Source organism: Antechinus flavipes, chromosome 5 (assembly GCF_016432865.1).
Source record: "Antechinus flavipes isolate AdamAnt ecotype Samford, QLD, Australia chromosome 5, AdamAnt_v2, whole genome shotgun sequence".
Lineage (NCBI taxonomy): Eukaryota > Metazoa > Chordata > Mammalia > Dasyuromorphia > Dasyuridae > Antechinus > Antechinus flavipes.
Window position 1 is genome coordinate 188,553,525 of NC_067402.1, and position 14,557 is coordinate 188,568,081.

The window sequence follows — 14,557 nt, forward strand, 5'->3', positions numbered from 1 at the left end:
AAGCAGAGAGAAAGAATAACAACTAGTAGGGATGAATGGATCCAATGAAGGTTTTTTGAAGATGGGGAAGATATTTGTGTGTTTGTAGGCAGTAGAAGCAGTGACCAGATAGAGAGAAATTGAAAATTAGTGAGGGGGGATGAAAGAGGGAACAATCTGTTGAAGAAGACAGAATAGAATGGGGTCACTTGTGCATGTAGAGGGGTTAGCCTTGAAAAAGTGAAGGCTCACCTTCTTATGTAAGATGAGGTAAAAGAGGAGATAGTAAAAGGAAGTCTGATGTGATGTGAAACAAGGAAAAGAATAGAAGAGGGAGCTCTACAAATGGCTTCAATTTTTCAGTGAAAAATGAGCTAAAGTTTTTGACTGAGAAGGTTTGGATAGGGGAATCCATGGCAGGTTGGAGGAGAAATGAAAGATTTAGAATTGCTGATTTGATGAGTGAGAAAGCAAATCAATTAAGAAGATAGGAAAACATTGCCTTGCTACTATCATAAGGGCCTAGTTAAGATTATGTAATTTGTATTTGTTGTAAGTCTAATCAGCAGTTTTGTGGTTTTTCTCCAGCTTCATTCAAAGGCATATAGCAAATGGTGCAAGCAAATCCTAGACTGAGGCTGGATAGGAAAAGATTGGTGATAAGATAAGGGGACAAGAGATGCTATATAAGAAGATGATGTACAGTTGAACTGGTTCATGCTAGGATTGAGATAGGGAAGGGGGGAGAGAGTACAATGCAGCCCTGGTGCAGTGATGACGGCCTACTGAAGAACTGAGGGATTTGAGGTTACAGTAAAGATGAGGAGCAGTCTTAGTTTGTAAGGCAGAAAGAGAAGTAGAATGACAACAGATTGTGATTAGATGAGGAAATTTCAGCATTCATGAATGTGAAAGTGGAACATCTGTAAATAATAGCAAAATCTTGGCTAAGAACAATGCTGTGTAAGACCTGAAGTGGGATGAAAGTATAGGTGATGGGAAATAAGTAAGTTTAACAATTGACAGATTAAGCTGTTTGTGGAAATATCAACACATATGTTGAAGCTCCATAATATGGGAGCAGAAGTTAGAAAGGAAAAAAAAGTGAGCCAGGAACTAAATTTGTTGAGGAAAAGTGAATGTCCTGGAAGCTAGTAGATAACAGGTACCAGAATCTTGATTGTGTATTAAATATGGATTGAATGAAGCTTAAAGAAGAGGCTATTGAATGACAGTGGTAGAGCGAGATAGCCTGGAAGTGGTAATGGAGAGCAAGGAGTATTTTGATCAGTGAGTAAGAAAGGCTATGAGTAAAACTGTAACCAGTATTGGAAAAGGTGGCAAAGGAAGCTGATTCCTTCTTCAGCAAGAAATCAGGTCTCAGTGAGAGCAAGAAAATAAAAATAAGTGAGAAAGGAAAAGATTTAAGATGAAAACAAGTTCATTTGTGAAATGGGGGGGTTGAGTTGAGGAGGATGAGAATAAGACAGTGGGCAGTGGGGGATGGAGAATGAACACTAACAGCTGGAGGTTTCATAATTCCTGTGATAAGAAAAGTATGATGAATGGGAATATATTAATTATTGAACATTGAGTTTAAGGGTGAGAGAGTTTCAGGGGGATATTTGGTTCATACAACTATCTTTTTGTGTGTAGTTTCTCTGCTGTGGCCAAAGCACATATGAAATATTTTGCTCAGGTCTAGATGCCAAATTGTGTAGGAAGGAGTGTTATCCAGAGTGCAAGATTAGGACAATTGAAAGACCTAAAAAATGCAAGAGCATGGAATCTGTAAACTATAGGCTAATGGGGTTTGACTTTTATTACTGGAAAAATCATTGAACTCCCTATTGAAGTAACACTTTGTGACAACTTAGAAAGTGGAAAGTTAGCACAGTAATTTTATAAAAAACAAGTTATACTAGAATAACTTAATTTTTCTTTTTGACAGTTAATATTAGATAAACATTGTAAAGTACTTGATAAAGTCTCCCATGTTACCCTGATTAACATGATCCATAGAGGACTAGATGATAGCACACATTTGGAGTCATTATGGTCCAATTCAGCAAATATTTATTCTGTGCCTACTATGTAATAGAGCAGGGGTGGGAATTTCCAGCCTATGGGCCATATAAGCTCTGTGAAATCATTTAGTCCAGCCTTGCCAAAGTAACAGCTGGTGATGTTGAGCTTAAAGCTAGGTACAATAGCCTCTCACTGTTTAAGTTTATAAATTGATCATTTTGTATGGCTTACAAATGATTTTGTAAATATTCAAATGGCCCTTGGCAGAAAAAACTTTCCCATCTCTGTAATAGATGCTGGGAATACTAAGACAAAAACATTGTTGTTTAGTTTAGTCCAACTCTTCCTGACCCCATTTTTCTAGACTAAGATACTGGAGTAGTTTGTCTTTTCCTTCTCCAGCTTTTTGTACAGAAGAAACGGAGGCAAATAAATTGAATGACTTGCCTACGTTCACATAGCTAATAAATAACTGAGGCTGGATTTGAATTTAGGTCTTCCTGACTCCAGACCTGGCACTCTATCCATTAAACCATCTAGCTGTCCTAAGACAAAAATGGAGAAGATTTTGTCTTCAAGAAGTTTAAATTCCACTGTGTCAATAGGTAGTTATAATATCTACACATATTGTTCAATGCTAAGTTACTTTAGGAGGGAGAAAAAACTAAAAAGTTAGACATATTATGGATTAGAATCATGGAGAAAGTGGCACTTGACTTGATTCTTGAAACAAGATGAGGATTCTAAAAGATAGTGGTGATAAAGGAATATACTCTAGGTCTGTGAAGCAGCTTAAGCAGGTACATAAACATTAGAAGTGTTATAATATTGGCTTGTAAAGAGGTGTCCAGTGGAATGCTCCAGAGATCTGTCCTCAATCCTGTGTTGTTGAATACTTTAATAATTAACTTGGATGAAGACATAGAAAGCATTCCTGTCAATTTAGCAATTGCTATGAAGATGGGAGGGGTAGCTCACACAATGCATGACACAGTCAGGGTCCAAAAGGATTTTGACAGGCTAGAGCAATGGATTAAGTTGAGTAAAATAGATTTAAAATTAGAGATAAATGTAAAGTTTCATTTGATCCTTCTGTAACTGCTAACTGTCAACCTATGTCTCTTTTACCCTTTGTAGCTAAACTCCTTGAAAAGACAGTTTTCAATAGGAACCTATTGAGTAAGAACCTACTCTTTCTCTTCTCTTACTCTTTTCTTAACCCCTTACAATTTGGCTTTCGACACTATCATTCCACTAAAATTACTCTCTCTAAAGTTACTAATGATCTTTTAGTTGTTATATGAGGTTGAATGTTGAAAATCATCTATGCATATGTTTTGAAAATAAAAGGCCTTAATAAAAAAAAAAGAAGTATCAGCTCAAAAAGGAAAAAAAAATGAGAAAGAAAACAAAATGCAAGCAAGCAAACAACAAAAAAGTGAAAATACTATGTTGTGATCCACACTCATTTCCCATAGTCCTCTCTCTGAATGTAGATGGCTCTCTCCATTACAAGACCATTGGAACTGATCAGAATCATCTCATTGTTGAAAAGAGCCAACTCCATCATAAATGATCATCATATAATTTGTTGTTGCCCTGGACAGTGATCTCCTAGTTCTGTTCATTCCACTTAGCATCAGTTCATGTAAGTCTCTCCAAGTGTCTCTGAAATCATCCTGCTGATTGTTTCTTATAGAACAATAATATTCTATAACATTAATATACCACAACTTATTCAGCCATTCTCCAACTGATAGACATCCACTCAGTTTCCAGTTTTTTTGCCACTACAAAGAGGGCTGCCACAAACATTTTTGCATATATGTGCATATGCATTTTATGATCTCTTTGGGTTACAAGCCCGGTAGAAACACTGCTAGATAAAAGGGTTTGCACAGTTTGATAGCCCTTTAGGCATAGTTCCACATTGCTCTCCAGGATGGTTGAATCAGTTCACAGCTCCACCAACAATATATTAGTGTCCCACTTTTCCCACATCCCTTCCAACAGTATTATCTTTTCCTATCATCTTAGCCAATCTGAGACGTGTGTAGGGTAGACCAATAATTTTTAAATTGTCTCTCCTATATCTATTTTCCAGGTCAGCTGTTTTTCCAGAAACATATTTTATATTTTCTTCCATTTTTTCATCCTTTTTACTTGGTTTGACTGATTCTTGATATCTCATGGAATCATTAGCTTCCATTTGTCTGCTTCTAGTTTTTAATGTGCGATTTTCTTCAGTTAGCTTTTGTATCTCTTTTTCCATTTGATTAACTCTATTTTTCAAGATGTTGGGTTTTTTTCCAGTGGATTTAAAAAATTTGGTCATTTGTGAATTGATTTCTTCAGTGGATTTTTTTTTTTTTTTGCATTTGACTAATTATATTTTTAAGGAATTCTTTCTTTTCCAAGTTCTTGACTATCTTTTACATATCTCTCCTTTTCCCCAATTTTTTTCTTCTCTTATTTGCCTTTTAAAATCTTTTATGAGTGCTTCCAAGAAGCCTTTTGGGGCTTAAGACCAATTGATATCACCTTTTGAAATACCTCATGTGGAAATTTTGTCCTTTTTTGAGTTGGTGCTTTTGTGTTCCCTGTCACCAGAGTAACTTTCTATGATTAAAGTTCTTTTCTGTCTCTTGCTCATTTTCTTTTTCTTCCCCTCCCCATTTTATGACTTTTATGGTAGAGCTGTGATCCTGGGGTACATGGGTGCTATTGTAAGTTTCTTGTGCATCTCTAAACCTTGGCTTTGAGCAGGAGCCCCTCATGTTTGATGTCTTGCTCATAGCATGGGGTAGCCCTACCTCCTCTCTCTAGGCAACAGCCTGATTTCCCAGGCAGTCAATTTGCTTTCTGAGCTGAAATGGAGGCTACTCCACTAATTTATTCTACTACTAAGTCAGGACCCAGGATCTCAGTTACTGATCTGCTAGATCCTCTCACTGGCTTTCCTAGATAACATCTGAATTGGGCAGAGGACTCTTTTCACCCCAGTGAGATTGATCTTTCTTGAAGTCCTTCCAATCTATCTTGAGCTTGAGAGTGTTTTCATTCCATCAGACTTTGTTCAGAGGCTTGGTTTCATGTGGTTTTTGAGGGAAACTGGGAAAGCTCGAGCAGTTTCCAGGCATTACTCTGCCATCTTGACTCTACCCCTGGAACTTCTATAAAAACAATTTTTAAGTTTGTTTTTTAAAATTTTGAATTCTAAGTTCTCTTCCTACTTGCCCTCCTCACTTCTTGAGATGACAAGAAATTTATAAATGTGCAGTAATGCAAAACATATTTCCATATACATCATGTTGTGAAAGAAAACAAACTGAAAACCTTCCAATACAATGAAGAAAAATAAAGTTTGAAAAAAGGTTCCTTTGATCTTAGAACATTCTATTGTTGAGAAAAACTAAATCATTCACAGTTGCTGATATTGTGTACAATATATTCCTGGTTCTGTTCATTTCATTTTAAATCAGTTCATGTAATTTTTTCTAGGTTTTTCTGAGAGCATACTACTCTGATATTATTTCTTATAGTATAACAGTCTTCCATTGCAATCATATACCACCACTTGCTCAGCTTTCCCCAATTGATAAATATCTTCTCAATTTACAATTCTTTGCCACCACAAAAAGTGCTTTTATAAATATTTTTATACATATATGTCCTTCTTTTTGTTTTTACTCCCTTTAAGATGTAGATCTAGTAGTAATATTTTTGGGTCAAAGAGTATGCACAATTCCTAGTACCTTTGGACAGAGCTCCAAATTGCTATCTAGAATAGTTGGATTAGTTTACAACTCCATCAAAAATGTATTAGTGTCTCAATTTTCCCACATCCCTTCCAATATTTGTTATTTTCTCTTTTTTGTCACATTATCCAATCTATGGCTAATATGTACTTTAAAACTATTTTATTTTGCATTCTATAATCAATAGCGATTCAGAGCATTTTTTCTTATTAATACAGATATCTTTGATTTCTTCATCTGACAACTTCCTATTCATATCCTTTGATCATTTATCACTTGGAGAATGACTTGTATTTTTATAAAGTTGACTCAGTTCTGCATATATTTGAAAAATGAGGCTTTTATTAGAGAAAATTGCATTAAAATTTCAGTTATTCTTTCTGTATAATTCCTTCCATTTTATTCTCCCTTCCCCTTGTTTATCTTATTCTCTCTTTGTTGTCCCTACTCAGAAGTATTTGCTTCCAACTGTCATTTTCCCTTCTCTCCTCTGATGCTGCTATCACTCTAGTGCATGCCCTTATCATCTCACATCTAGAAGATTGCAACAGCCTGCTAGTGGGTGTTCCTGTCAAAGTCTCTGTCCACTCTAATTCATTCTTCAGTCACTAAAGTAATTTTCCTAAAATATATGTCCAATCATGTCATCCTCCTACTCAAATTCCAGTGGCATCCTATCGTCTCCAGGAACGTGTGCAAAGTGCTCTGTTTGGTATTCAAAGATCTTCATAGCCTAATCTCTTTTTTTTTTTTTTTTAACTTTTCCAGTCTTCTTGCACCTTACTCCCCAGAACATACTCTTCAATTCAATGACACTGGCCTTATGGATTTTATAGAAACAAGATAAGACATCTCTAGCTAAGACATGCCAGCTCTAGGCATTTTCTTTTGCTGTCCTCTATGACTGGAACATTCCTCTGCTCCAGATACTAACTTTCCTGGTTTCCTGAGTCCCAACTAAAATCCTACCTTCACAGGAAGGCTTCTCCAATTCCTTTTAATTCCAGTGATTTCCCACTTTTAATTCCTTCCTATTTATCCTATATATAGTTTGCTTTATATATATTTGTGTGTTGTCCCTCACATTAGATTTTTAAACTACTTGAAGACAAGGATTCTCTTTTTCCTTTTTTTATATTCTCAGCACTTAGAACAAAAGCTCGGCACATAGGAGGAACTTAATAAATGTTTACTGATTATATTCACACTCATATATACATATGCACATTATTCATATGTATGTATATAAAGATACATATATGTACATACATGTGTGTATATGTACACATATATATGAAAATAGCTGTCTTAGGAGGTATGGAGTGTCTTCCTTCTGGAGATTTTCAGATAGAGATTGAATCACCATTGCTTGTGTTACTATAGAGAGACTGGGTGTGAATTAGACTAGATGACCTCTGGGGTCGACTCCTTCTCTGAGTTTCTGTATTTTCTTTATGTCTACTTTTATCTCTTTTTCTTCTCCTCACAGTGATTATCATGTGTGGCACTCCAAATTCTGTTAATGCCCTCAAGCATAATTATGAATCTGATGAAGACATCATCATTGTTCTGGTGGATCTTTTCAAGTGAGTATTGCTCTGAGCACTCCAACTTTTGAGACTGTGATGAAGGAAAATGGTACAGGGAGTAGAGCACTGGGTCTAGGCTGAGAAGTCTAGGTTCAAATACCACTATGAAGCTCATTACCTGGGCCCCAGTTTTCCCCCCTATAAAATGATGGAGTTGTGCTAAATAGCTTCTAAGATCCTTTGTGACTCTTAAGCTATGATCTCAAATATTCTTTCCTATGAAACATACTCTCTTGATACATTTTTCATGGCATCTGTGGATGATGTGCCAAAGATAAATACTGTTTTTGAACTATAGCTTTATTTCTTCTTTAAATTCCATTAAATTAAAAATCACAGGACTGCAGGAGACATTAGAAATGATCTAGTCTAATTTCCTTATTTTGCAAATGAGAGTACTGAGAGCCAGAGAGTGATTTTCAATAAACATTTATTGGATGCCTGAAATTCATAAGGCATTCTACTAGACTGAAGAGATACAAAAAATATATGACATGATTTCTAACCTCAAAGAGATTTCAGTCTGTTAAAGGGAGATAAGATATATGTAGCTAAATATTATAAAAAGCAGAATATAGTAAATAAATGGGAGTTTCAAAATGAAATAATTTAGAATTTAGTATTTCAACAGGAAGAGCTCCATGAAAGGGAATTTCAAGCATTAGGAATGGCATAAGCAAAGGCATGGAGACAGGAGAGAATGGTAAGTATGGGAAAATGATGAGTAGTTCAATTTGGCCATAGTGTAAAGTAAGTGAAAAAAAGTAGCAAAAGATAAAGCTGGAACCCAATTACTGAAGATCTTGAATACCAGAGTAAGTAAAATGAACTCTACTAAGTAGATGACATGATGGAAACCCGTGAGAAGATTTGAATGGGGCCATAATGGCATGAGAACTGTGTATTCAGAAGATTCATAAGATAATTATTTGTAGGATGAATTAAAAGGAAATCAGTCTGGAGGTTAATGCAATACTTTCGGCAGAAGTGATACAGGCACTGAGAGTGGAAAGAAATAAAGGAATATGAAAGATATTTTAGAGGTAGAGAAGATAGGGAGAGAGATGAGGAAGAATCATAAATGATTCCAAGGTTTAAAGTCTACATTAGTTAGAGGATGGTAGAATCATGAGCAGAAAATAAAAAAGGTGGGAAGAAGAAGAAAAAAGTTTAGCAGGTGGGAGTGGAGTAGGAGGAAGATAATGAGTTTATTTTTGCACATGTTGAATTTAAAGTGATGTCTGGGGACAGCTGGAAATTCCATCTGATTATACTCAGTATCTCTGCTAGCAATCATCAGACTAGAATTCATTGTGAGATGAAATAGAATAGGAATTTGAAAGCTCCATTACCCTGAACTCTCACTCACCTGCCTAGCCAAGTCTATTAGTTCTGTACATCCAAGAATGTAATCATTCTTTCCATTATAAACAGCCTTTGCTCCCAGTCTACTTTCATTATGCCTGTTTTGATAAGCTTTAGATAAAAAGACCTGACTTGTATAGCTGATCTTTGTCCTTAGGGAAATATAAGCTATAAAATATGTAGAGGGTTTTTTTTTTTTAATTCTCTCCTTACTAAAATCAGGGAAGATGAATTCTGGATGAGGATCCTCTTCTCTTCCCCACCTTTATTTATTTTTAAATTTTCCTCCTCCTTTTAGCTACCATAATTTAATTTAGAATAGACTCAGTTTTGGAGAAGAGCCAATTGAAACTTAGTAAGTAGTAGTTCTTTGGCCATTTGCCTACTTATTTTAGTTTGAGTCACATGACTATTTCCTTGTCTAAGGGAATGATTAATTATCAATCATTTAAGTTCAAATTTTAAAAGTTCAAACCAAAGGCTTTATTACTTTATTTACTATGGGCCATATTTTCCTCGTCTTATCATCCACACTGAATACATTTGGTTGTTTGTATCTTCACATGAGAGAAACATGCTCTTTTTGTTTGAGCTGAATGTTCAGTAGTCAGAAAGAATCAGGCCAATCACAAGGGTTGGAATGCTTCAGTGATCTTGTATATTTAGCCAAGAACATCTGGTCCAAACTTCTCACTTTATAGATGAAGAATCTATGGTCCAGAGAAGTACCTCTCATTCTATAGGCAGCATGCATTAGAGGATAAATTTGAACTCAGATCCTCTGATTCCAGGACCGTGCTCTTTCTGCTGTTTACACTATCTCCAATTAATATGTTTGTAAAAATCCTGAAGTAGACCATATTTAAATTTCTAATTCTTGTATTCCTTTATTTCCTGGAATCCTTCCTGAGGGAACTCCTCATTATTGTCATCATACTCTCTCTGGAAAGTCTTGTTGATAAATTCTAAGAATGTTCTTTTAAAATTTATTTAATTTTCAATCTCCTTTGGGGTCCTTCAGGTTGAACCCCATTCTCAATTAATTGGACTTTATAATAAAGTATGAGAAGAAATGTTGAACTTTTTGTCAGATTTATAAAAGGTATTCAAGAAACATAGTAATTAAGAAGCAGGTAGGTAGCACAGTGGATAGTGATAGGACTGGAATGAGGAAGATCTGAATTCAAAAATCTTTACACTCTTACTAGCTTTGTTATTCTGCCATGTAGCCTTAGTTTTCCCATCTGTAAAATGTAAATAAAGTAAGAGCACCTTCTTTCCAGGGCAATTTTGAGGATGAAACAGATAATATCTGTAAAATACCTTGAAAATCTAAAAGCTCTTAACAAATGCTAACTATTATTAATTAGAAAACTTGGATCCCGTGCATATTTACAGGAACAACATCAGAAAAATCCAAAAACTTATTTTTGCTTCTCCTTCCTCATCTGTTAAATAAGCTTGAATGTCCAGTCTTGATTTTTACTCAGATACCAATATCTGTAAAAATTAAAAAGAATTGTCAAATATATCAGTGTAATTTAGCCTCAAACATACTAGTTTACATACAAAAAGTCTAAAGAAAATGTTGGCTTATTGTCTAGGAGAATCTTGATATTTTCATGGCCAAAATTAACCAAAAGAGGAGTAAGAAAAAGTAAATTTGTGTCAGTCAACATGTATTTCTTAAGCCCCTTCTTTGGGGTAATCATCACAGACATATAGACAAAAAACAATCTCTATTCTCAAAGAGCTCACATTCCAGTGTGGGGAAAAAGTATTAAGAACAGTGGAGTCAGCTCTAAGAGGGGCAAAGACTTCACAAGAGTGAAGTCAGCAAGCTGCTTGAGCTTTCTCAGTTTCCCTTGACAACCACATGAAACCAAGCCTCTGAACAGAGTCTGATGGAATGAAACTACTCTTCAGTTCAAGATAGATTAAAAGGACTTCAAGAAAGGTCAGTCTCACTGAGATAAAAGGATTGTTCAGCCCTGCTCAGATGGTATCCAAGAAAACCTGAGAAGATTCAGCAACTGAGATCTTTGGTCCTGGCTCAACAGTAGTGCACACCTCCAGTTCTAGCTCAGAAGGCAAATTGACAGCCTGGGAAATCAGGTTATTGCCTGGAAAGATTAGGTAGGGCTCCCCTGCTGTGAGCAAAGAATACCTGTGCTCAAAAAGAAAGATACAGAGTGACACAAAAATCTTGGAAGAGCACCCCCTGTACTTCAGGAGCAATCCTGATCTTAAAAGTCACAAAATAAGAAAAAAAAGAAAGAAGGAAAATGAGCAAGAAATAGAAAAGAACCTTAATCACAGAAAGCTACTATGGTGACAGGGAAGACCAAAACACCAACTCAAAAGAGCACAAAATGGCCACATGGGAAATCTCAAATGGTGATATGAATTGGTCTCAAGTCCAAAGAGGCTTCTTGGAAGGTCTAATAAAAGATTTTAAAAGGCAAATAAGAAAGTTAGGGAAAAAATGGGAAAAGAAATTAGAGGTATGTAAGAGAGAGTCAGCTTGGAAAAGAAAGAACAAAAACTGACTGAAGAAAACAATTCCTTAAGTATAATTGACCAAATGCAAAAAAAAAAAAAAAAATCCACTGAAGAAAACAACACCTTGAAAAATAGAATTAATGAAAGGGGGAAAGCAATACAAAAGCTAATTGAAAAAAATCCCACCCTTATATGAATGTTATGGAATATTATTGTTCTGTAAGAAATGACCAGCAGGAGGAATATAGAAAAGCTTGGAGAGACTTACATGAACTAATGCTGAATGAAATGAGCAGAACCAGATCATTATATACTTCAACAACGATACTGTATGAGGGTGTATTCTGATGGAAGTGGATATCTTCGACAAAGAGAAGATCTAATTCAGCTCCAATTGATCAATGATGGACAGAATCAGCTACACCCAGAGAAGGAACATTGGGAAATGAGTGTGAATTTGTATTTTTGTTTTTTTCTCAGGTTATTTTTACCTTCTGAATCCAATTCTTCCTGTGCAACAAGAGAACTGTATGGTTCTGCACACATATATTGTATCTAGGATATACTATGACATATTTAACACGTATAAGACTGCCTGCCATCTAGGGGAAGGGTTGGAAGGAGGGAAGGGAGAAGTCGGAACAGAAGTGAGTGCAAGGGATAATGTTGTAAAAAATTACCCAGGTATATGTTCTGTCAATAAAAAGTTATAATTAAAAAAAGAAAAAAATCCCACCTTAAAAACTAGAACTGAGCAAATGGAAGCTAATGACTCTATGAGACATCAAGAATCAGTCAAACTAAAAAGAATGAAAAAATGGAAGAAAATGTAAAATGACTCATTGGGAAAACAGCCAATCTGGAAAATAGATCCAGGAGAGACAGTTTAAAAAATTATTGAACTTTCTATTTTTCAAGAGATTTTTTTCTTGAGATCATCAAGGAAATCTGCCCTGACATACTAGAATCAGAAGGGGAAATAATCATTGAAAGAATCACCTCTGGAAAGAGAAAACCCAAAGAAACATTGTTACAAAACTACAGAATTCTAATCTCAAGGGAAAAATACTGCAACCTGCTAGATCAAAACAATTTCAAGGATCAAGGAGCACCAGTCAATATTACCCAGGATCTGGCAGCTTCTACAATAGAGGATCAGAGGGCCTAGAATACCATATTCTGGAAGGCAAAGGATCTGGGACTGGACAACCAAGAATCCACTATCTAATGAGACTGAGCATTATCTTTCTGAGGAGGAGGTTGATCTTCAATGAAACAGGATCTTTCAATCATTTCTATTGAAAAGATCAGAACTAAACATAAAATTTGACTTTCAAACACAGGACTCAACAGAAGCTTAGAAATTGAGTTGATTTTATTAAAAAACCAACAAAACAGATAAACTTTGGGTTAATTTGATTAGAAAAAGGAAAGAAAAAAACAAATTTCCATCATCGAAAATGAAAAGGGTGAACTTACCACCAACAAAGGAGAAATTAAAACAATGATTAGGAGCTATTTTGCCCAACTGTATGCCAGCAAACTTAATAATCTAATTGAAATGGATGAATATTTACAAAAATATAAATTGCCAAGATTATCAGAAGAGGAAATAAATTACTTAAATAACTCAATTTTAGAAAAAGACATTGAACAAACCTTTTTGATGAACTCACTAAAAAAAAAAATCTCTAAGAGAACATGAATTTACAAGTGAATTTTACCAAACATTTAAAGAGCAAATTAATTCCAAAGCTATATAAACTATTTGGGAAAATAAGCAAAGAAGGAGTTCTGCCAAATTTGTTTCATGACACAAATATACTGCTGATATCTAAACCAGGAAGAGCCAAAACAGAGAAAGAAAATTACAGACCAATCTCCCTAATGAATATTGATGCAAAAAAATTAAATAAAATATTAGCAAAGAGATTACAATAACTTATCAGCAAGATAATACACTGTGACCAAGTGGGATTTATACCAGGAATGCAGGGCTGATTCAATATAAGGAAAACTATAGGTATAATCGACTATATCAGTAGCAAAATTAACAGAAATCATACAACAATTTCAAATTCAGAAAAAGCTTTTGACAAAATACAGAACCCATTCCTATTAAAAACACTAGAAAGCATAGGAATAAATGGATTTTTCCTCAAAGTGATAAGCAACATCTATCTAAAACCACCAGCAAGCATTATTTGTAAGGGGGAGAAGTTAGGTACATTTCCAATAAGATCAAGGGTGAAACAAGAATACCCATTATCATCACTAATATTAAATATTGTACTAGAAATGTTTGCTTTAGCCATAGAAAAGAAAAAGAAATTAAAGGAATTAGAATAAACGATGAGGAGATAAAACTATCACTCTTTGCAGATGATAGGATGTATACTTAAATGATCCTAAAGAATCATCCAAAAACTTACTTGAAATAATTAACAGCTTTAACAAAATTGCAGAATATAAAATAAGCTCACACAAAACATTAGCATTTCTACATGTTACTAATAAAATCCAGCAGCAAGAGATAGAAAGAGAAATTCCATTTAAAATAACTGTAGGAAAATAGAATATCTGAGTGTCCACCTGCCAAGATATATGAACTATATGAACACAATTACCAAATGCTTTACATACAAATAAAGTCAGATCTAAACAATTGGAAAAATATCAATTGCTCATGAGTAGGCTGAGCTAATATATAATAAAAATGACCTACAATGTTTTCCTGGTTCTGCTTGTTTTACTCAACATTAGTTCATGTAAATCTTTTCAGACCTTTCTAAAATCAGCCTGTTCATTAATTTTTTTATAGAACAATAACTTTCTATTACTTTTCATATATCATAATTTATTCAGTCATTCCTCAATCAATGGGCATTTACTAATTTTCCTTCTTTTTGCTACCACAAAAAAAGTTGCTACAAACATTTTTGCACATATGGGTCCTTTTCCTTCTTTTATGATTTCTTTGGGATACAGACCCAGTAGTGGGAAGCTGGATCAAAGGGTATGCACAGTTTTATAATCCTTTGGGCATAGTTCTAAATTGCTTTCCAGAATGGTCGGATCATTTCATGATCCCACCAACAATGCATTAATGTTGCAGTTTTCCCATATCCCCTCCAACATTTATTTTTATCTTTTCCTATCATTTTAGAAAATCTGAGAGATGTGAGGTGTCACCTCAGAGTTTTTTTAATTTGCCTTTCTCTAACCAAGAGTGATTTAGATTTTTTTTCATTTGACTATGGATAGCTTTTATTTCTTCATCTAAAATTGTTCATATCTTTTGACCATTGATATATGATCATTTATCTATTGAAGAAA

At 34.8% G+C, this 14,557-nt stretch overlaps 1 protein-coding gene across 1 annotated transcript in view; it reads left to right on the top strand.

The window, feature by feature from the left end:
* GUCY2C (guanylate cyclase 2C) overlaps positions 1 to 14,557 on the top strand; it is a 103,853-nt gene that overhangs the window by 20,723 nt on the left and 68,573 nt on the right. The window contains exon 6 of the mRNA XM_052000837.1: positions 7,255 to 7,351. Within this exon, the coding sequence (XP_051856797.1) occupies positions 7,255 to 7,351 (97 nt within the window). The remainder of the gene's footprint in view (positions 1 to 7,254; positions 7,352 to 14,557) is intronic.